The 21,335-nt window shown below is 38.8% G+C and overlaps 1 protein-coding gene across 4 annotated transcripts in view; it reads right to left on the bottom strand.

Moving 5' to 3' along the window:
• The window catches only part of RAB27A (RAB27A, member RAS oncogene family), a 95,841-nt gene that overhangs the window by 9,973 nt on the left and 64,533 nt on the right, over window positions 1-21,335 (bottom strand). For 3 of the 4 annotated variants that reach the window (XM_059890671.1, NM_001101270.1, XM_024997860.2), the window contains 4 exon segments: window positions 16,703-16,877; window positions 11,571-11,656; window positions 9,237-9,340; window positions 4,158-4,281 (listed from right to left, as the gene is read on the bottom strand). In XM_059890671.1, the coding sequence (XP_059746654.1) occupies window positions 4,158-4,281; window positions 9,237-9,340; window positions 11,571-11,656; window positions 16,703-16,855 (467 nt within the window). In that variant the 5' untranslated portion in view covers window positions 16,856-16,877. 4 annotated transcript variants of the gene reach the window in all.

Genomic DNA, 21,335 nt, shown 5'->3' with positions numbered 1-21,335 from the left:
TAACTAAGAAACTCAGTGGGACCCAGAGTTCAGGTGATGCTGCGGCACACGTAAGTCTGAGATCTAATAGTACCATCTAAAAGAGGAATGTTGCCAATATGCTTTCTGCTTTTTCTTCTAACATATTTGTCACTGACTTCACAGATATTTTTTAAAGTGTTTCAGCAACAAAGTGAATATCATGGTTTTGACTGGGAGAAGTACAAATCTGAATAACCCTCTGTTTTGCTCCCTTCTCTGATTTCATTGTCAATATTATTCAATATTGGAAAGCATTATTTTGTAGTTGTTCTAAAAAAGCTGGTTTATGGGCCACATTGCTTCGTTGTATTAGGAAGTGACCTAAGAGCTTCATGTTACAATTTAAACAAATGCTATAGCAAAAAAAGGGGGGGAGGGAATTAGGGGTAAAGGGATTCTTAGTTTACTAAAAATAAATTTTCAAATATTCATCATCATGCATCCAATTCACCCTTTCTATTTTGGGCTGCTGCATGAAGTTCTCATTCTCAAATTTACTTGTCCCAGCAGACACACATTTATATTTCTTATTTGCACTGCAGCATGTTTTTATTAGGTTTGCAAAGTTTTTCTAAGACATAGTCTTTCATCCTTAAATACACGTATATTTCAGAGAGCCACTTGTGAACCAACAACCCATTCTTATGAACTGAGGATAGACGGTAATGCAACGGTAACAAAACCCACAAATTTATCAGATAACATACAAATGATATGAAGATATCCCATAAACTACTGTCTTCTGATTGTTAGCACATAGATGGATTAACCAATATAGTCTTTTAGTGCATGTACAACTAATGAAAATATTACAATTATTAAAAATGAAAAAAAAGATTTCTGTGAAAATAATCATTAAACTTAAATGTCAAATCTGTCCAATCCATGTGAACCAAATTTATCTTTTACACCTTCCTCCAAAACTCCCAACAGCCTACAGAACTCTATTTTATGCTTCTTAAATCCTAAGGGAAGTCTGCTTCCATCCCTTCCCATCTTCAATCAGATCAGATCAGATCACATCACATCAGTTGCTCAGTCGTGTCCGACTCTTTGTGACCCCATGAATCACAGCACGCCAGGCCTCCCTGTCCATCACCAACTCCCGGAGTTCACCGAGACTCACGTCCATCGAGTCAGTGATGCCATCCAGCCATCTCATCCTCTGTCGTCCCCTTCTCCTCCTGCCCCCAATCCCTCCCAGCATCAGAGTCTTTTCCAATGAGTCAACTATTTGCATGAGGTGGCCAAAGTCCTGGAGTTTCAGCTTCAGCATCATTCCTTCCAAAGAAATCCCAGGGCTGATCTCCTTCAAAATGGACTGGTTACCTCCACTATTTTATCTGCTAATCTCTCCTCTGCTCATTTTAACCCAGTTCAGAAACTTTACACTGAGCCTCTCTTACAAAATACTGCTCAGATCTTCTGAGCTGAGCACCGAGGAAAGGCGGCCCCTTTCGTACCCGGAGTCTCCATATAGTCAGAAGGTAACGGCAGGCTCTCCAATACTGGGCGGGATGTGGAATCCTGAGAATGGTCACAGAGGAAACAAGCAAAGGGCAGGTAAAGCCCAGAGAGGGAATGAGTCAATCCAGACCCCCCACAACACTTGACAATACAATTGCTGAGTCTAGCTAACTTTCCCAGCTGCCCTATTTTATTATTTTTTTCTCTTGTCTTTGCAAATACACTTCTCAAAAGCCTGGTCTAGCTAGGTCCACAGCTTCCATTGCTTCATCACTTACTTCCTCCTCACCCATTGCAACACAGCCGCCCGCTTCAACACTTCAGAATCCACCATGGTATCTGATCCCTCTTCCTTCCACTACTTTACAAAAGTGACTATCAAGATAGAAGCGGGCATATCAGGTGATCAGAATTGCCCACAGAGCTTGGTCAGCCCCCACTTCAGAATCACCTCAGTCAGAGGTTCTCAAGTTCTGCTCCAAAAATCATATGGAGGGATTTCCCTGGTGGTCCAATGGTTAAGAATTCACCTGCCGATGCAAGGGATGTGGGTTCAATCCCTGGTCTAAGAATACAGCACATGCCATGGGGCAACTAAGCCCAAGGGCCACAACTACTGGGCCCATGTGCCACAGCTACTGAAGCCCGTGAACCTAGAGCCCGGGCTCCCCGACAAGAGAGGCCACTGTAATGAGAAGCCTGTGCACCGCAGCTAAAGAGTAGCTCCTACTTGCTGCAACTAGAGAAAGCCCACATGCTGCAATGAAGGCACAGTGCAGCCAAAAATTAAATTAATTAAAAATAAATAAATAAATAAAAGTCAGTGGGACCATTGCTTTAAAAAAAAAAAACCACATGGAGAGTTTTTAAAAGACACCAATGCCCAGCCCCACTCTCTATCTGTGGTAGCTTTATGATCTGTCAACTTGTCTAGATTGAATAACACTTCCCAGAACTCCCTTTGCAGTTAAGGTGGACCACAGAGAGACGCAGGGCAGAAGTGAAGCAGCAGCCATTCTGTGGCACTCACATTTTGTCGCTTATTTGCTGGCTCATCTCATTGGCACAAACCAGCAACCAGACCTGTCTCCTTTTCCACCTTCCCCTAGATCCTCCTTTAGCTCCTCCAGCTTCTGGGCCAGGTGTGTTTGTGTTTAGCTCTGTGCAAAGAGCACTGGCTTCTGTTGGGCACCCATACCATCCAGGTCAAAAGCAACAGGGACTGACACAGCTTCAGTCCGTGGTCATGGTCCCAGCTGGTTCTGGCTCTCCCCACTTCAAATCCACCTTCCCTTCTGACTGCCCATCCTAAGGGCCTCAGCATCAGACACTCAGCAACCCTTCACAGGGACTGCCCAGGAGCTCTCCACTCCATCCTCCCCATCGCCCCAGACTGACCTGGGGAAGTACTCATAACAGCACTCCACGTTCAAAGGCCTTCAGCAACTTCCTGAGCCCCTGCAGATCAAGTCTACTCTTCTTCCCTAGTATTCAAATCTCTCCAGACTCTTGGTTCCTTCCTGCCCAGTCAACCTATCCTTCCACTCCCTCTCCAGTGTAAACCCCATCCTTGAGTGCTTTCTGAACTCTATCAGCCCAAAAAAGAAAAACGCAGGGTTCACACGATAAAAAGGCCAAGTCCCTCCTCTAGCTTCCTTGGATTTGTCTAACAACAGAGGCCACTAGGCGGTAACACCCTCTACACACAGTGCACCACCCACACCACCCTTCTCTCTTCCTTTCTCTTTCTCCCTCCCTCCCCTTCCTTCTCTACCCTACTTGCTGTCTCCCACTGATAATAAGAGTATTACATGCGCATTTGCATTCTCATTATATTGGAGGAAGAAAGTACAGCACAAATTGCTTTGTATACTTTATTGAGCAGTGGCTGACCCCTTCTATCATGTCCATGAATGCTGCTGCTACTGTGATCCTACCCCCTGAGCTCAAGGAGGAAGACAGTATTTAGCTGACTCTCCACCACAAAAATGGGGCTTCCCCAGTGGCTCAGTGGTAAAGAATCCCTGCAGTACAGGAGACACGGGTTCAATCCCTGGGTCAGGAAGATTCCCTGGAGGAGGGCATGGCCACTCAATCCAGTATCTTTGCTCCAGAGAATCCCATAGACAGAGGAGCCTGGAGGGCTACAATCCATGGGGCCTGCAAGTCAGACATGACTGAAGTGACTAAGCACACACAACAAAAAAACAGCTTAAACCAAAGGAGATCTTCACACTCCTCCACCAGCATAGGTATTTCAAGGCCAAGAAGGCCTTCTTGTATCCTGGAACTTGCCAAAGCAGAATATGGACTGGCTTTGAATTTTCCTCACTGAATAAATATACAGAATTTCCTTAACCTGGGCATCTTGTACCTGCATCTTGGAAAGGAGGCCTTACACAGTTAGGGTGTTTGTCCTTGAAGCTGTCTTTCTTCAAACACCAAGAGACTGAGAAAATGGTACTGAAGCACTGAATGAAGGCCCTCACCAATGGCTTTTTCTACGGTTCCCAAATCATGTTATATTAATATGCAAAGGAGGTGTTTGACACCTCCTCCCAAGGCCTACATCCCTCTCAGTTTTTTGCTTTTGCCCTTTTTGTTACCCATTCACGTGCCAATGCTTGCATCAGAAATTTGTGCTGTAGATCCTCCCCAAAAATACTCACCCGTATTTCTCTGCAAGTCCTCTGGCTTCTTCCTCTTTTACTACTCTTTGGTCTTCCAGATCACTCTTATTCCCACATAACACTATATCTGGGTTTTCACAATATGCATGCATTTGTAGCTGACCTATTAGTAGAAGAAGATAAGAAAATTTATTATAGTTAAGTAATATAAGTCTATGATCAGTGCAGAATATATGCAAAACTGCTTTAAAACTGTAAATGGATATACAGATATAAGGAAGTGCATAATTCTCTGTAATGCTTTCAAAACACCAATACCCTAAGCTATAAAACTAAATGGATGGGGCAGAGATGTAAAACTAATCCTGCCCTTATGCACATACTCCAGCTTATTTATATTGGAGAGGAATGGGAGAAATTGTTATCCCTCCAAAACTTACGTACACACACACACACACACACACACACACACATACCAGATAGCTATTTTCTTTATGAAGATCATTTGAAAAGAAAAAAGCACACTTGGAGGATTTCCTAGTGCTCATGACTAACCTTAAAGCTCTGTTTTTCATATATTTTCTCTCTACAGCAGTGGCATTTTAAAAATGAATTGTCTTTCTATAAACCTATTTCTATCTGAAATATTTTTCACATTTTTCTATTATCCTAAGGCAGAATCAATTTATCTGAAACAAACAAAATATAGGATCAAATGAAGACAGAAAACCCAGAATATATAGTCAATGATTCTGTCACCAGACCCAAGAAGCACAAGACTACAATTCTCACTCTGTAGCTTCTATTTCTTTTCACATGAAAATCTGTTAGTAGGCATATTAACAGTAATAAAAGCAAGGGAACTTCAACTAAGCTAAAGAGTTTAATCTCCCAAATAAGGAAAATAAGTCTTATTTCATACTCATCATGCCTCACAGTGAAATTAAAGTAACCCAAACTTGCACAATAAGACATCCTCAAAAATGTATGGCCTAATTTATTTTTTATCATGGTTAACCATTAGTTCCTCATTATCAAGTCATGTTCATTATATCTTATCATGAGAAAGTCAAGTCAGTTAGTATTTACTGAGCAATAACGGAGGCCTGATACTTGGTGCAGAATTTCAGGGCACTGCCCTTTGCCCTCACGGGACGGAAGCGGGGAACAGGACCTATACAGGCAAGACCAAACTGTACCGTTTCCAACAGCCACATCCTTTCGGTCTCCAGGCTGTTATGCATTCTGTCCCTAGACCCTGAATAACCAAACACAGCCTTCCTTCAGGGACATCCCCTACTTCCTTTACAACTTGCCTCTCAGTCACTTCTACTGTGGAACCTTTCTGGCCTCCAGGGAAGTTCGGTGCTCTATTAACACCTTACCCGTTCAGTGTCAAGGTTATGAAAATGAACTCAGGACTGAAGGTGTTTAAAGCTGAATCCTGGCTATGCCATTGACTAGCTGTGTGGCCTTGAGGAAGTTACATGGCCACTCTGTGCCTCAGTTTCCCCATCTTTAAATGAAGACAATGACAGTATTTACTTCATAGGGGTAAGGTAAAGGTTAAATGAGTTAATTCAGTTAGTCTTCAGGTAAGGTCCATGGACCAGCAGCCTAACAACCATCACCTGGAAACTTGCTAGAAATGCAAATTCTCAGGTACCACCCCATATCTACTGAAGCAGGAAGGCTGGGTTTGAGGTCTGGAATCTGTTTTAACAAGTTCTCTGGGGGGATCTAGATGCATGCTCACACTTGAAAATCATTCTTTTAATGCAATAAAGCATTTAGAGATGTTGTTTATTACCTGTAATGATGTTTAATAGTATTTATTTTGAGGAGTCTGGGAAGTATGATAATTGATCATTTTTCTTTTTTCCTAACTTTTCTACAAAGGTTGTGAATTATTTATATAAAAAATAAATTTATGAATTCTTTTAAAATATCTCACACAAAAAAAGCACATACATAAATAACTACAACTTGATATGGTATGTGGTAAGGATCATGTGTAAGTAGTACAAAACACAATAGGAGGCTTAACTCTAATTGAGAGGAATAAAACTGACATACACACCCCACTGGCCCAGATGGTAAAGAATCTGCCTGCAATGTGGGAGACCTGGGTTCAATCCCTGGGTTGGGAAGATCCCCTGGAAGAGGGTATGGCAATCCACTCCAGTATTCTTGCCTGGAGAATCCCCATGGACAGAGGAGCCTGGTGGGCTGCAGTCCATGGGGTTGCAAAGAGTCGGACATGACTGAGCGACTAAGCACAGCACAGGATATATAAAATAGATAATAAGAGTCTGCTGTATAGCACAGGGAACTCGACTCAATATTCTGTAATGGCCTTTATGGAGAAAGATCTTTAAAAAATAAAGAATGGATACATGTACAACTGATTCATTTTGCTGTACACTTGAAACTAATACAACATTGTAAATCAACTATATTTTAATATAATTTTTTTAAAGAGGAGAGAACAAATTTAATTCAACAAAGTTATCACAGAAAATTTCATGGGGGCCATATTTTGTCAGATTTTAAAGAGTAAATTGAACTCTAAAATTTTAAGACAATGGGAGTAAGTATGGAGAGGGCTTTTCAGACAGAGGGAATAATAGGAATTAAAATATAAAGGCAAAAATATGTTAAAAATATACTTGTTGGGCTCTTGTCCCACTTATGTGAGGCTACAGAAGAACAGTTTAGAAATATAGGCTACTTTGGAGTTTCCCTACAAAACATGCTGCCTGTGGGCACAACTGGTTCATACTTAAGCTCCAGAAGGACAGGTGAGTAAGACAACACTATCTGATTCCTCTTTGATTTCAAATTCAGGCCCAGAGGACACAGATCTCTGTTCAGTCTCCTAAGCTCAGCAGGGATCAACTTGGGACTCTTACCCGTTTCCCATGAGGACAGGAGAGATCTGGGTTCAAGAGAGAAAGGACTGCAATGCATCTCTGGAGAAGCAGAGAGTGCAGACCTGGTCTCTGCCTTCGCACCCAGGACTCAGTTACTGGTTCAATGCAATACTGCCTCTGTTCTGCTATCCACCATTGGTATATGTATATATATGTACACATATATATATGCTTGTGTGTATATATATATATATATATATATAATTTATATATATTAAATACATTAAACATACAAAATACATTAAATATTATAATATACATTAAATATATATTTAATTTGACCCCCCCAAAGAAGAATGATCCCCTTAATATTCAAACTACTAACAGAGAGAGGAAAAATAAAAAATATATATAATTAAATTTTTATTCCTAATTAAGATTTATTATTAATACATCTGACACTGAATCTTTCTGACAGTGAATACTTTACACTGAAGACATGAAATCTCCAATATGTATGTTTTCTTTGCCTAACTGAGCAAGAAGAATTCTTTTACACTATAAGGAAAACACAAAATAATACACAGAATTTCACATGATTTTATCCTTCATGTAACTAGCCATGAAGCCCAAATGGATGAGATTTACCTTGTCCTGAGTTTCGGTTTCTCCCAGTGAAAAATAGGTGGGTTGATGCTCTTCCTGTGCTAAGATTCTATGAGCCCATCTCTTACAACAATCCTTGGAAAGTGCTTAAGAAAGCCCCAGAACTGAACGAGGATAAGCAATTAGAAATAGTCACTGCCATTCAGCCAAAAGGGTGTGTGACTCAGACAGGCACTTAACAAAGTGAAGCCCAGTAAGCATGACTAACCCGGGGAACCTATATTTAAAGTACTAAATAGCTCTTCAACTCTTAGTGATTAGCTTAGTTGAGAAAGAGCATAAAAAGCCACTGAATCCCCCCATCCCCAAAAAGGCCACTAAACCAAAAGCCAAAAGCTCCATGTCCTTGGGCAAGCCTATTACTCCATAAGGCTAAGCATCTTTATCCTAAAATGAGGATACACCACCTCCCTAGATCTCCTCATGGGGGGAACATGGGGACTGGACACAAACTATGTAAAAATGCTTTGAAAACCACAAGGCATTCATCAATTACTTATTTCAAAACTCATTTTTAGAAACAAGGTTTTCTGCTATAAAAATTACAGCCCATTACCCTTTCATAACACTGAAACTATAAGAAATTGTTATGTAGTAGGGGTTTCGGAGAAGGCAATGGCACCCCACTCCAGTACTTTTGCCTAGAAAATCCCATGGACAGAGGAGCCTGGTGGGCTGCAGTCCATGGGGTCGCTAGAGTCGGACACGACTGAGCGACTTCACTTTCACTTATCATTTTCATGCATTGGAGAAGGAAATGGCAACTCACTCCAGTGTTCTTGCCTGGAGAATCCCAGGGACGGAGGAGCCTGGTAGGCTGCCGTCTGTGGGGTCGCACGGAGTTGGACACGACTGAAGCGACTTAGCAGCAGGGGTTTATAAATAAGTTCATTCTAAAGATTTGGCTGTTAGGAATTTAATATCTCAGGCCTCCCCAGTAGGTTCTCTATGATTCCACCAATACAACCAACAGAGGAAAATGTACGTTTGGTCAAGTAGTAGGATTCTAAATGACTACTAACCAATATTGTAAGCTATCAGGCTGTCTCCAAAAAGCCAAATGCAGGTTCATGTATACTGTGCTGGGGACCACTCTGGCCAAGGCAGTTCTAGAGGTTTCTATGACAAGATCCTTCTGGCAAGTGCTCTGGCCCTTTAAATACAGAAGAGACCTTGATACAGGGTTAGGATCCATTAATTTTTCAAAAGGGTTAAGTACTACATGTTTTGAACCCTGGGATGGTATCAGACTCGATAGCACTTCTCTAGGCTTCTGTCTCCTTATCTATAAAATGGGGATAAGAGTCTTCTTTGTGGGAAAGACTGGTGAAGAGATTACACAGAAAACACTCCATGGATCTACAGTGCAAGATGCACTCAACAAATGCAGGTTAGCATGACCAGGGAAAGCAGAAGACTTCAGTTATCTTTGTTCCTGAACTAACAGTCGTGCTCCTTTAAATAGCATTTTAAATAGCATTAGGAGCTCTTACAAAATAACTTACAAAAGAAGTAGAATATAAGAAAGATTCTGTTTCAGGGAGTGGGAAGAAACAGGCAGGGAGACAATACTACTTACTTATCCAGTTTCTGACATTGAGAAAACTCTGCTCATTTGTCAGATCAAAAAGCAGAAGAAACCCCATAGCATCTCTGAAGAAGGCAGTTGTCAAGCTACGAAACCTGGGAACATAAAAGCAGACTGGTCACCTAAACCACACCCCTACTCTTTGAAACACAAAGCCACCAGCAGTCCCCTCAAGCCTTTTACAACAGTTCATCAATAACAAGTCAGATGTTAAACAACATGCCATCGTTTCTACTAACTTCGCATTATACATGCACACTATGCATAGATCTTACTTGCACAAGGTTTACTGAATTAGGCTATTACATAATAGTTTCAACAGTGTAAAATTAGGTACATAATCAATGACACTGAGTATCTTAAAAATATAGTAAATAGGTATTTAGAACAAGAAAAAATATTTGAAAACATATACAGACTTTCGAAAATGCCAAGTTATTGCAATTTTCTTTTAAAATAAAAACTAACTTTTTTTAATTTAACAAATTAGATGATGATATTCCAAATGTGTATAATAAGTTATTTATCTAACTGGTAGAAGTTTATGTGTTAATAAGCCATGTGATTTGAAAAACCAGCCTTCTGGACAGGGATACCAAGAACTAGCTCATGATCTCTTTGTCTCAGCCAAGAATTTATTGTACAATTAAAAGTTAAATAGGCCAAAAGCAATGGTGCTTGCTGTGTATGTGTCGTCCCCATCCTGTGAAAGCCTGACTTGGTTATCACAATGTGTTCCATTCATGACCTTTTAATTTCAGTCTCTACAGAAATCCCTTATCCCTGAGAACCATTCTTTGCTTTAGGGTGATGGTAATCAGACTCAATTTCCCCTTTCTTTGTACCCTCTCCACCAAGGATTTGGGCTTCCCAAGTGGCCCAGTGGTAAAGAATCTGCCTGCCAATGCAGAAGATGCAAAAAATGCAGCTTTGATCCCAGGGTGGGAAAGATCCCCTGACACAGGAAACGGTAACCTGCTCCAATATTCTTGCCTAGAAAATTCCTTGGACAGAGGAGCCTGGTGGGCCACTGCCCATGGAGTCACAAAGAGTTGGACACAACTGAGCACACACATGTATGCACCAAGGATTTATCCTGCCATCTCTGTGCCTCTCTCTCTCGCAGTAGGTTTTCTCTCATTTTGCCTTCATGCAAAGCCTGCAGCTGACAGGCATGGGCTCCAGAGAAGAAAATACTGGTTAAGAATTTGTCCTTTAATTAGCTATTTTAAGTGTTCTCAAACATTTCTAATCCATGTTTTTACAAAAAGAGTACTCATCTTTCAGAGATATGTACCAAAATAGTTACAAAAGAAACAGTTCGATATTTGGAATTTGCTTCAAAATAATTGTGGGGCAGGGGTAGTGAGAAGAGGTGAAGGATATACACGAAGTAAGATGGGCCACAACCTGATGTTTGTTGAAACTGGTAAGTCAGTACCTAATTTCACTGTACTCGCCTCTCTACTTCTGTATATACTTGGAGTTTTCCATAAGAAAAAGTTAAACAAACAAATAAAATCCTTTAAGGAAATTGTGAGAGATAACACAGCTGTAGCTAACTGAAACCAACTTTATTTTTTATTTTTATTTTTTTTTATATTTTCTTTTACCAACTTTAAACAGACCTGTGGTAGCCAAGGGAGGGGTATGTGGGGGAGGGACAGATTGGGAGTTTGGGACTAGCAGATCCAACCTATTATACCGACAATGGATAATCAACAAGGTTCTGTTGTATAGTGCAGGGAACTATATTCAATACCCTGTGATAAACCATAATGGAAAATAATATAAAAAAGAATGTATATAATTGTATAACTGTATCACTTTACTGTACAGCAGAAATTAACACAACACTGTAAATCAACTATATTTCAATCAAAAAAAGTAACTTTATATGAAGATTTCATGTGACATTTTTGTCAAGCAACCTCTGATCATATAAATTAATTCCAACAAGATTTTTATGCTAGGTTCCAATAATCAGGTAAGGAAATGCATGCAACTCTAGCTTTCTTTGTGGTTGAGTAAACAAAAGTAAATGGAGACAAGTATACAGGTTTTTAAAAAGGGGGAGAAAAAGAAAGAAGTCCATAAGTAAAAGCATCCATTTTTAAAAGGATTCATTTTCCCTTTGACCTTGTATGAAATAAAGCCACTATTATCATTTCAGACTGATAAATTTCCTGCTAATTTGGCAGCATGGCTTATCCAGGTGCATATCAACGAATCAGTTGGCCTTTTCCTGCTCAGGTCACTGTGTGAAGAGCGCAATTGTTGTTCCCCTTTGTTCCAGCAAAGAGCACATGACTGAAGATCTCATACCTCTCTTGTCCAGCTGTATCCCATAACTGCAGGTGGATTCTCTGACCTCTGCCAACAGCTCCATCTGGCCCATTGGCTCTGTACACCTAAAATGGCAAAATGAAAAAGAAAAGAGAACTTCTGAGACTGGTGAACTCTTCTCAATTAGCTATTCAGTATAACTCCCCTAAGTATCTAAACTTCTAAAGAAAATTCCATCTGGAATACAATCTTATTTATATTTTATTTCAAATAATTGTCTCTGGATAACACAATAATTTGTATTAAATGATGTAAGCACATTTTTGTTGTTCAGTCACTCAGCCGTGTCTGACTCTTTGTGACCCCATGAACTACAGCATGCCAGGGTTCCCTGTCCTTGACTATCTCCTGGTGCTTGCTCAAACTCATGTCTGTTGAATCGATGATACCATCCAATCTGTTGCCCCTTTCTCCCCTGCTCTCAATCTTTCACAGAGTTAGGGTCTTTTTCATTGAATTGGCTCTTCATTATAATGTGTAAGCACATAATATATGTTTATAAATATATTAAAAAATGTACAAGTAATATATTATTTGGTGGGGCGGGGGGAAAGACAGAAAGAGGCATAAAAAATACTTGTGGAAATAACAGCCAAAAACTTCCAAAATCTGATGAAAAATATTTATGTGCATTTAAGAAACTCAATGAACTTCAAGAAGCATAAACTTTCTGATACTGACTAGACATATCACCAAACTGTCAAAAATCAAAAGACAGAATTTTTAAAGCAGCAAGAGAAAAGTGATTCAATACATATAAGGGATCTCAATAAAACTAAGAACTGATTTATCATTAAGAAACAAACAAATAAAAATGGAGGCCAAAAGGCAGTAGGACAATAAAAAGTACTGAAAGGAAAAAGACTACAAACTGAGAATCCTATTTCCAGCAAAGCTATCCCTCAAATTAAAAGGGAACTTAAAACATCCTCTGATAAACAAAAACATAAAATTCATTGCCAGAAGAACTGCCCTGCAAGAAGTAACAAAGACTGAGCTTCAGGCTGAGATGAAAAGACACTAGGCAGTAATTCAAATTCACACTAAGAAATAAAGAGCACCAGTAAAGGTAACTACATGAGTCAATACAAAAGACAATATAAATGGTTTTTCATAACTCTTTCCTGCATCTGATAAAACACAATTTCATAAAGCAATAATTATAAACTCGTGTAGATAGGTACACAGTACATAAAGATGCAATATGTATGCAATTTGTATGACAATAACAGTGAAAAGGAATTGGCAGGATATGGAGCCATATAAGAGCCGAGTATGGCATTGAAATTAAGTGGGTATTAATCCAAACTAGACTGTTAAAAATTAAGATGACAATTTTAATCCTCAGGGGAACTATTAAGAAAACAATTCAAAAAATAAAAAGTGAGAAGGGAATTTAAATGGTATACTAGAAAATGTCTATATAACACAAAATAAAGAGGGTGCCAAGAAGTAACAGAACAACAAAAAAAAGACATATAGAAAATAAGTAGCAAAATGGCAGACATAAACCCTCCTTTTTTAGTAATTATATTGAATGTAAATGGATTGAAGATTCCAACTGAAAGGCAAGGGTTAGCAGAATAGATTTAAAGATGTGATCCAACTATATGCTATCTACAAAAGACATACTTTAGATTCAAAAACACAAAAAGATTGTTAGGAAAAGAATGAAAAAAATACAATGTCATGCAAACAATAACCAAAAGAGAGCTACAGTTATACTAATATGAGACAAAATAGACTTGAAGACAAAAAGAGACAAAAAAGGATATTTTATAATGATAAAAGGGTCATGTAGTTACCATTAAGAATACATACAGATAAAAAGAGAAAAATAAACAATTTGACAATATTTAGAAATTTCAACACTCTTTTGATAATGGATAAAACAAGCAAGCAGATGAACAAGGAAACAGAAGAGCTGCAGAGCACTCTAAGTCAACTAGTCATAATATAGACATCTATAGAGGACCTCACCCAGCAACTGCAAAACACACATTCTTCTCAAGCACATATGAAACATTCTCAAAGACAGACCTTACGTTAGGTCATCGAACAAGTCTTGACAAGTTTAAGAGACTAAAGTTATACAAAATATATTTTCTAACCATAATGTGGTTTTAAAAAAAGATTAGAAATCACTTACAGAAAGGAATTTGGGGAATTCATAAGTATGTGGAAATTCAACAATACAGTCTTAAACAGCCAATGTGTCATAGAAGAAACCTAATGGGAACTAGAAAGCATTTTTAGATGAGTGAAAAGCACAACATACAAAAAGTAGCTTCACTGCCAAAGCAGTGCTCAGAGGTAAATGCATAGCGGTAAACACCTACATTAAAAAACAAGAAAGATCTCAAATCAATAACTTAAACTTCAACCTTAAAGAACTAGAAAAATAAAAGTAAACTAAATCCAAAGCAAACAGAAGGAAAGAATAATCAAGATTAGAGTGGAAATAAATTATCTTTTCTTTGAAAAGCTTAAGAAAATTGATAAACCTTTAGTTAGACTAAGAATAAAAATAGGAGATTCAAATTCTTAAAATCAGAAATGAAAGGACAACACTACCAACTTTAAATATATAAAAAGATTATAAAGGAATAGTATGAACAACCGTACGCCAAAAAATTGGATAGCTTAGAAGAAATGGAGAAATTTCTAGACACAAACAATTGAAACTAACTCAAGAAAAAATAGAAAATCTAAAGAGACATATAGCCAGTAAGAAGACTGAATTCATAATAAAAGTAACGTCTCACAGAGAAAAGACCAGGCCCAAATGTCTTCACTAGTGAATCTTATCAAATGTTTAGAATTAACATCAATCCTTCCCAAACTCTCAAAATACAGAAAAGATTTCCCCACTTCATTCTATGAGGGCTTTATTATCCTGACACCAAAAACAAAGCTATGAGGGGAAAAAAAAAACTATAGACCAATATCCATTTTGAATACAGACACCAAAATACTAGCAAACAGAATCCAACAACATATAAAAAGGATTATATACCATGACTGAGTGGAATTTATCATAAGAACAAGGTTGGGTTAACATACAAAAACCAATCAATATCGATTTATAATGGAACAGAACAGTTCTAGAATAAAGGACTAAAATCACACAATCATCTCAACAGATACAGAAAAAGCACTTGAAAAAATCCAACACCTTTCATAATAAAAATGCTCAACAATTAGGAATAGAAGATAACATTCTGGACCTGAAGAACTCCATCTATGAAAAATGCACAGCTTCTATTATACTTTGTGGTGACCGAATGTTTTCTCCTTAAATCAAAGACAAGACAAAGATGTTCTCCTTCAACATTTCTACTCAACATTTTACTGGAGGCATTCATCAGGGCAATTAGACCAAAAAGAAAAAAGAAAGTATATCCAACTTGGAAAGAAAGAAGTATAACAGAAGATAGGAGGATCTTGTATATTGGAAATCCTAAGGAATAAACACACAGATACACACACAGATACAGACACTCCCTACACTGGCACACATGCAGGTTATATTAGAAACAATAAACAAGTTCAGTAGTGTTCCAGTATACAAGCTCAACTTACAAAATAAGTTGTATTTCTATACACTGGCAAAGAATAATTCAAAAATAAAATCAAGGAAACAATTTACAATAGCATAAAAAATTAAGATACTTAGGAATAAATTTAATTTAAAAAGTATAAAATATGTTCTGAAAGCTACAAAATATTGTTGAAAGAAATTAAAGAAGATCTAAATGGCAAAAAAAATCCATGTTCACAAATCAGAAGACTTAATATTATTAAGATATGAATGCTTCCTAGGTGGCAGAGTGGTAAAGAATTTGCCTGCCAATGCAGGAGATGCGGGTTCAATCCCTGGGTCAGGAAGATCCCTTGGAGTAGGAAATGGCAACCCACTCCAGTATTCTTGCCTGGAAAATTCCATGGACAGAGGAACCTGGTGGACTATACAGGCCATGGGGCCACAAAGAGTCTGACACAGCTGAGCACACATGCACTCCCCAAATTGTTCTACAGATTCAGTGCAATCCATGTCAGAATTTCAGCTGGTTTCTTTGTAGAAATTAATAAGATGACCCTAAAATTCGTTTGAAATTGCAAGCATCCCAAAATAATCATGAAAAAGACAAAGGTATAAAATAAGCTACAAGGATATATTGTACAACACAGAGAATATAGCCAATATTTTATAATAACTATAAATGGAATATAACCTTTAAAAATTGTAAATCACTATATGGTACACCTGAAACTTATACAATACTGTATATCAACTATACCTTAATTTAAAAATAATTTTAAAACAAAACAAAACAAAACAGTGGTCATAGAAGAAAAGAATTCTGGTAGTGGAATAAAAGACTTGGGGTGGATCAGAAAGAATGAATTCTTCTGTCCTCGAAGCCAGAAACTGCATATTTCCCAAGTAGAATGTGCTCCACCAAAGCCTCTTTGTCCTTAGTCTTCCTGACTACTTGTGACCTGCTTTATGGGAATGGTTGCTTTTTTAGTAAGAAATGTAGTTCCTGGACACACCAACCTCCTGACTTCTTGTCTACCCCCAGAATAACTTGTCTTGCAGTCCTTTAAAAAAAATAAATACAATTCTTAAAAAAGAACCTCTTCTCTTATTCTGCAGAACCCTACTGTTCTTTTGGTACCTCCCAGATCCATATGCACACTCATTCCCACCCGTACTTAAACCTCACATTCCTGGTGGGGTCAGTGAGTTCTGCCACGTAGTGAATGGGACTGCTGAGGCCTTAATTAAGAGAAAAGCCATTAAAATGAGCAGGGTGGTTTGCAAGCTTCATAATAAAGGTAGACAAATCACTTTTTATAATTCAGAAGGAAGATACCAGCCAAAAGTATATCAAGGAAATTTTTAAAAAATCTTCACTTTTACTTTGAAGTGTCCTCAGTTACAGCCTTTAATCACATTGCTCAGACTGAACATAATACACTTTCATATGCACCCTTTAATTTTAGATTCCAACCTTTGTCCTCCTAATTCCTATGAAGTAAATAAAACAGACAGGCAAAGGTTGACTCAGAGATTACATTTTTATATGGAAGGATGCAGAACTTACCACTCTCTTTTCCCTGAAATCAATGCCGACTGTTGTGATGAATTTGGAGTTAAATTTACCATCTGTGTACTGATAAAGCACACTGGTCTTCCCTACTCCTGAGTCTCCCAGAGCTAAAAACTTGATGAGGTAATCATAGTCTCCATCAAACATAATGAAGAACTCAGTGGGTCACCTGAAAAATACAAACAAACGCATATTTACCAAAACTCATCAGAAAATATTAGAATCCTCTGCTAATAAAGTGACTTCTTTTAATATCCAGTTCAACAAGTACTCCTACATAACACTTATATGCCTAAGGGTTCTGTGAAGAAAGGGTTAGATATTATTCACTGTCCCAAAGACTTAATCAGTTGCTAGATAAGATGCTACTGAACTGTGCTATGCTGTTATAGTACCCTTAAGACAAAAATTCCAACTGAGAATGAAAATCAAGAAGATAATGGTCACTATCTTACATGAATATCGTGTATAAGAAAAGTAACAAAACAAAGGAAGAAAGAGAATGTTTGTTGTTGTTTAGTCCTTAAGTTGTATCTGACTCTTTTTGGACCCCATGGACTGAATAGCTTGCAAGGCTCCTCTGTCCACGGGATTTCCCAGGCAAGAACACTGGAGTAAATTGCCATTTCCTTCTCCAAAGAGAATGCTATAGGAATAATAATAATTCTTAGAGTGCAAGTGGTCCCAACTGTACCTCCTTTTTCAAAGTCTCCTAGTGCTATATCCTTGGTTTCTCTCTTGGACATCTAGGCAATTTCATTTATCCTATGCATTTTCACGTCATTACAGTTCCTTCAAAGATAATGCTAATAAAACTTGGTTTGTAGCTTCCTCACATGTTATTATTGTCACCTGCTGCTGCTGCTGCTAAGTCGCTTCAGTCGTGTCCAACTCTGTGCGACCCCATAGACGGCAGCCCACCAGGCTCCCCCGTCCCTGGGATTCTCCAGGCAAGAACACTGGAGTGGCTTGCCATTTCCTTCTCCAATGCATGACAGTGAAAAGTGAAAGTGAAGTCGCTCAGTCGTGTCCGACTCTAGCGACCCCATGGACTGCAGCCTACCAGGTTCCTCCGCCCATAGGATCTTCTAGGCAAGAGTACTGGAGTGGGTTGCCATTGCCTTCTCCTACTACATATTAAATCAGATTTTTCTGGAATATCACTGCTTACTTGAGAACTGAGTTCCACCATGAAGGGCTCATTTACCTACACTTGCCTTGATAGTCTATAGGAAATGCTACCAATTCAGCTCTTCAGCACTGGCCAAAACAAGTCTACCTTTGAGAATAAATATTCTTGTTTGTATAGCAAGACCTAACCATGGTTACCTTTTATCTTTTGCAATCAGCACTTTTCAAAATTTATTTTTAATCCTTTAAATAGATTCAAACTATTCAAAGTATTAATCTGACTGGAAACAGTCTATATTCAGGGAAAGCTTACTTCTTTTTATCCTCCCATTTCTAATACCAATAAACCCTCTTGAAAATCAGAAAACCAATCATCCTGTTATCACTGACAATGCTAATGCTATCTGCCCATTCAACATACACATTTACCTATCCACATACAAATTATAAGTCCTGCATTAAACTCTGCTGGTTTGGGGGACCTCCCCCGTGGTTAAGAATCACCTTCCAATGCAGGGGATACAGGTTTGATCCCTGGTGGGGGAGCTAAAATCCCACATGTTGCCAGGCAACTAAGCCCATGTGCTGCAACTAGAGAAGCCCCTGCATGCCACAACTAGAGAAAGCCCACATGTGGCAATGAAGAGCCCATGCACTGCAATACAGACTCAGTGTAGCCAAAACAAAGGGAAAAAAATGCTGCTGATTTCCCTCTCATTGGCCCCTTTTCATTCTGTCAGCTCCTATCCAGAAACTTTACCACAATTCTCAATGCTTCCTATTGGATTATTCCTATAGATACATAAAATTAATAAAAGCTCAGCCAAGGACATTCACTGACTTTTCAAGGTTGCCTCCCCTAGCCCATCCTCAATTTGGTGACTCACCTTATGCTCAAAAATCCTGAATTCTGATTCCCAAGAGCGGCTGCAGCCTTAGTGCAGAGCTACGACCTCACATTCAGATATGGCTGGTCAGTCACTAAGGGCAAAGCCTCTACAAACATCCAGCACTCTGTTTGCACACTGTAAAGAGTGACACAGCGCAGATGATGGTTTTCCATTTACAGCGTCTGTACTCACAGGTGCAGCTTGCCAGTATTGATGGTGTGCAGCAGAACGCTTCTCCAGAAGATGACCACTTGGGTGCAAATAAAGACTAGCATGTCTCATCACAGCATCTGACTGGCTCCAAGTTATTCATAAATAAGAGATAAGAATTGAAAAGTAGGTCCAGATAACATCGAACCATTTTGGGGGGGCGGTTCCCATCCAAATAAATGAGAAAGCAGAAAGCAACTCCAAATTCTGCAAGCAGAGTGATGTAAGAAGTTTCTGTGGCTACCTTGTTTCCTCTTTATTTTGAAAAAAAGTTGGTCATTTCTATAAATATGTTTTTGTATCATTTTAGGTACAGGAGAAAATGTTGTCATCAATGGCACACTCTTCTAGAACTCTCTAAACCTATTTAAATGGAATTCAAAGACAGATGAACGTATCTTTAGGGCCCCAAATTTTAGTGTTTAGTTATCATGGGAGAAGAATTACACATCTAAGTCTATAAATGGTCTCCACGGGTTTTGTTTTCTATTCATGGTAACAGCAATACATAACAGTCTGTTCAAAACCAAACCATCATAAAAGAAGTGTTAACAAATGAAATACCACAACTGACGGTACACACACCACTGTTGGTGTTAATCATAGTTTATATTCTTTAGACTACACCTTTAGATAATTATCTGCCTTGTTTACCTGAAAATAAACGTTCAGACCTTCCATTTCCTGGGTTGTTTGCTAAAGAATAAAACAGAACCCAGAGAGTTTAACTCATTTGCACAGTCTAGAACAAATGTCTCCTAATTTCAAGTCTAATGTCTATTCTACCCCAAGCTTTGTGGCCATTCCTCAAATTTTTACAAATGTATGTTGGACTTAGAAGCAACCAGGTATGGGGGACTTCCCTGGTAGTTCAGTGGTTAAGAATCTACCTTGCAATGCTGGGGATGTGGATCCAATTCCTGGACAGGAAACTAAAATCCCACATGCCATGGAGCTACTGAGCCCACGTGCCACAACTAGAGAATCTGTGTGCTGCAATGAAAGATCCTACTTTACCATGATTAAGACCTGACAAAGCCAAATAAATGAATAAATATATTTTTTTTTTAAGTGGCCAGGTTTGGTATACAAGGTAGCCTAACAGGAAACACGTGACTTCTGAAGTCAGGCAGAGCTAGACTGATTCCACGTCTCCCACCTACTGTCTACTCTGATGTTTTTCAACCTTGGATTTTCAGGTTTCCATTGTATGAAAAAGAAGATAATGTACACTACTTCACCCCATTGTTCTAAGGATTGAACGAGACACTCTTTGTGGAGTGCCCAGCACAATGCTTGGGAGATGCTGGATACTCAGTAAATGCTGGCTCAAGCTCCTCTCCCCACTCTGGACAGATCCGACGGGGCTCTGAAGACCTAAAACAATTTTGAAATAGCCTCTGGGAAGCTTGAAACATGCATTTCTGACACAAAAGATTACTGACTGGCTCGGAGTAGTGCACTAAGTCAGAAAAGAAGACCCTCTTTTTTGGCTAAATCTAACCATTTTCAATTAATTTTAAGTAGATATGTCATTTTCAAGAGTTGGAACTAGCCTAAAATCAGGTTTAAATTACATAAAACACTTCAATCCATTCTAACCAATTCACACTTGTTCAAAAGAACCTCAATGGTTCATTCTGGTTGAGAATGAAAGAGTTAAGTTCAAAGACGTTCTACTTACAAAACCATTTCTGATTGATCTAAAGCCACTTTGGCTAAAACCACATGTGTCTAACCATTTAGGTCTGGTTTCAAGAGCTCAAATAGGCTTCAGGCTGGTTTTAGCTAGCTCAAATAAGCTCTCACATGGACAAGCAGGTTCTGACTGACTCACATGAGGTTTGATTGGTTCAGAATAAATTTCACTGCATCAAGTTAGCACTGACCAATTAAATCTATCTCTAACTGGGCCACAGTTGCTCTAAGTTTATCAAACCACTTGTAACTAGTTTAAGGTAAAAACTGGTTCAAAACAGTCCAAGTTGAGACTTCCCTGGTGGTTCATAGGCAAAGACTCAGTGTTCCCTATGCAGGGGTCCTGGATATGATCCCTAGTCAAGGAACACGGGGCTTTCCTTGTGGCTCAGCCGGTAAAGAATCTGCCTGCAATGTGGAAAACCTGGGTTTGATCCCCCGGTTGGGAAGATCCCCTGGAGAAGGGAAAGGCTACCCATTCCAGTTATTCTGGCCTGGAGAATTCCATGGACTGTATAGTCCACGGAGTCGTAAAGAGTCAGACACAACTGCGCAACTTTCACTTTCAGGGAACTAGATCCCACAGGCCACAACTAAGAGTTTGCATGCCACAACGAAGACTGAAGATCCCACGTGTTGTAACTAAGACCCAGTGCAGCCAAAAAATAAACATAAAAAAAAAAGTCCAAGTTGACTGA

This window comes from Bos taurus, chromosome 10 (assembly GCF_002263795.3).
Source record: "Bos taurus isolate L1 Dominette 01449 registration number 42190680 breed Hereford chromosome 10, ARS-UCD2.0, whole genome shotgun sequence".
Taxonomy (NCBI): domain Eukaryota; kingdom Metazoa; phylum Chordata; class Mammalia; order Artiodactyla; family Bovidae; genus Bos; species Bos taurus.
This window is presented reverse-complemented; position numbering and strand designations above follow the sequence as displayed.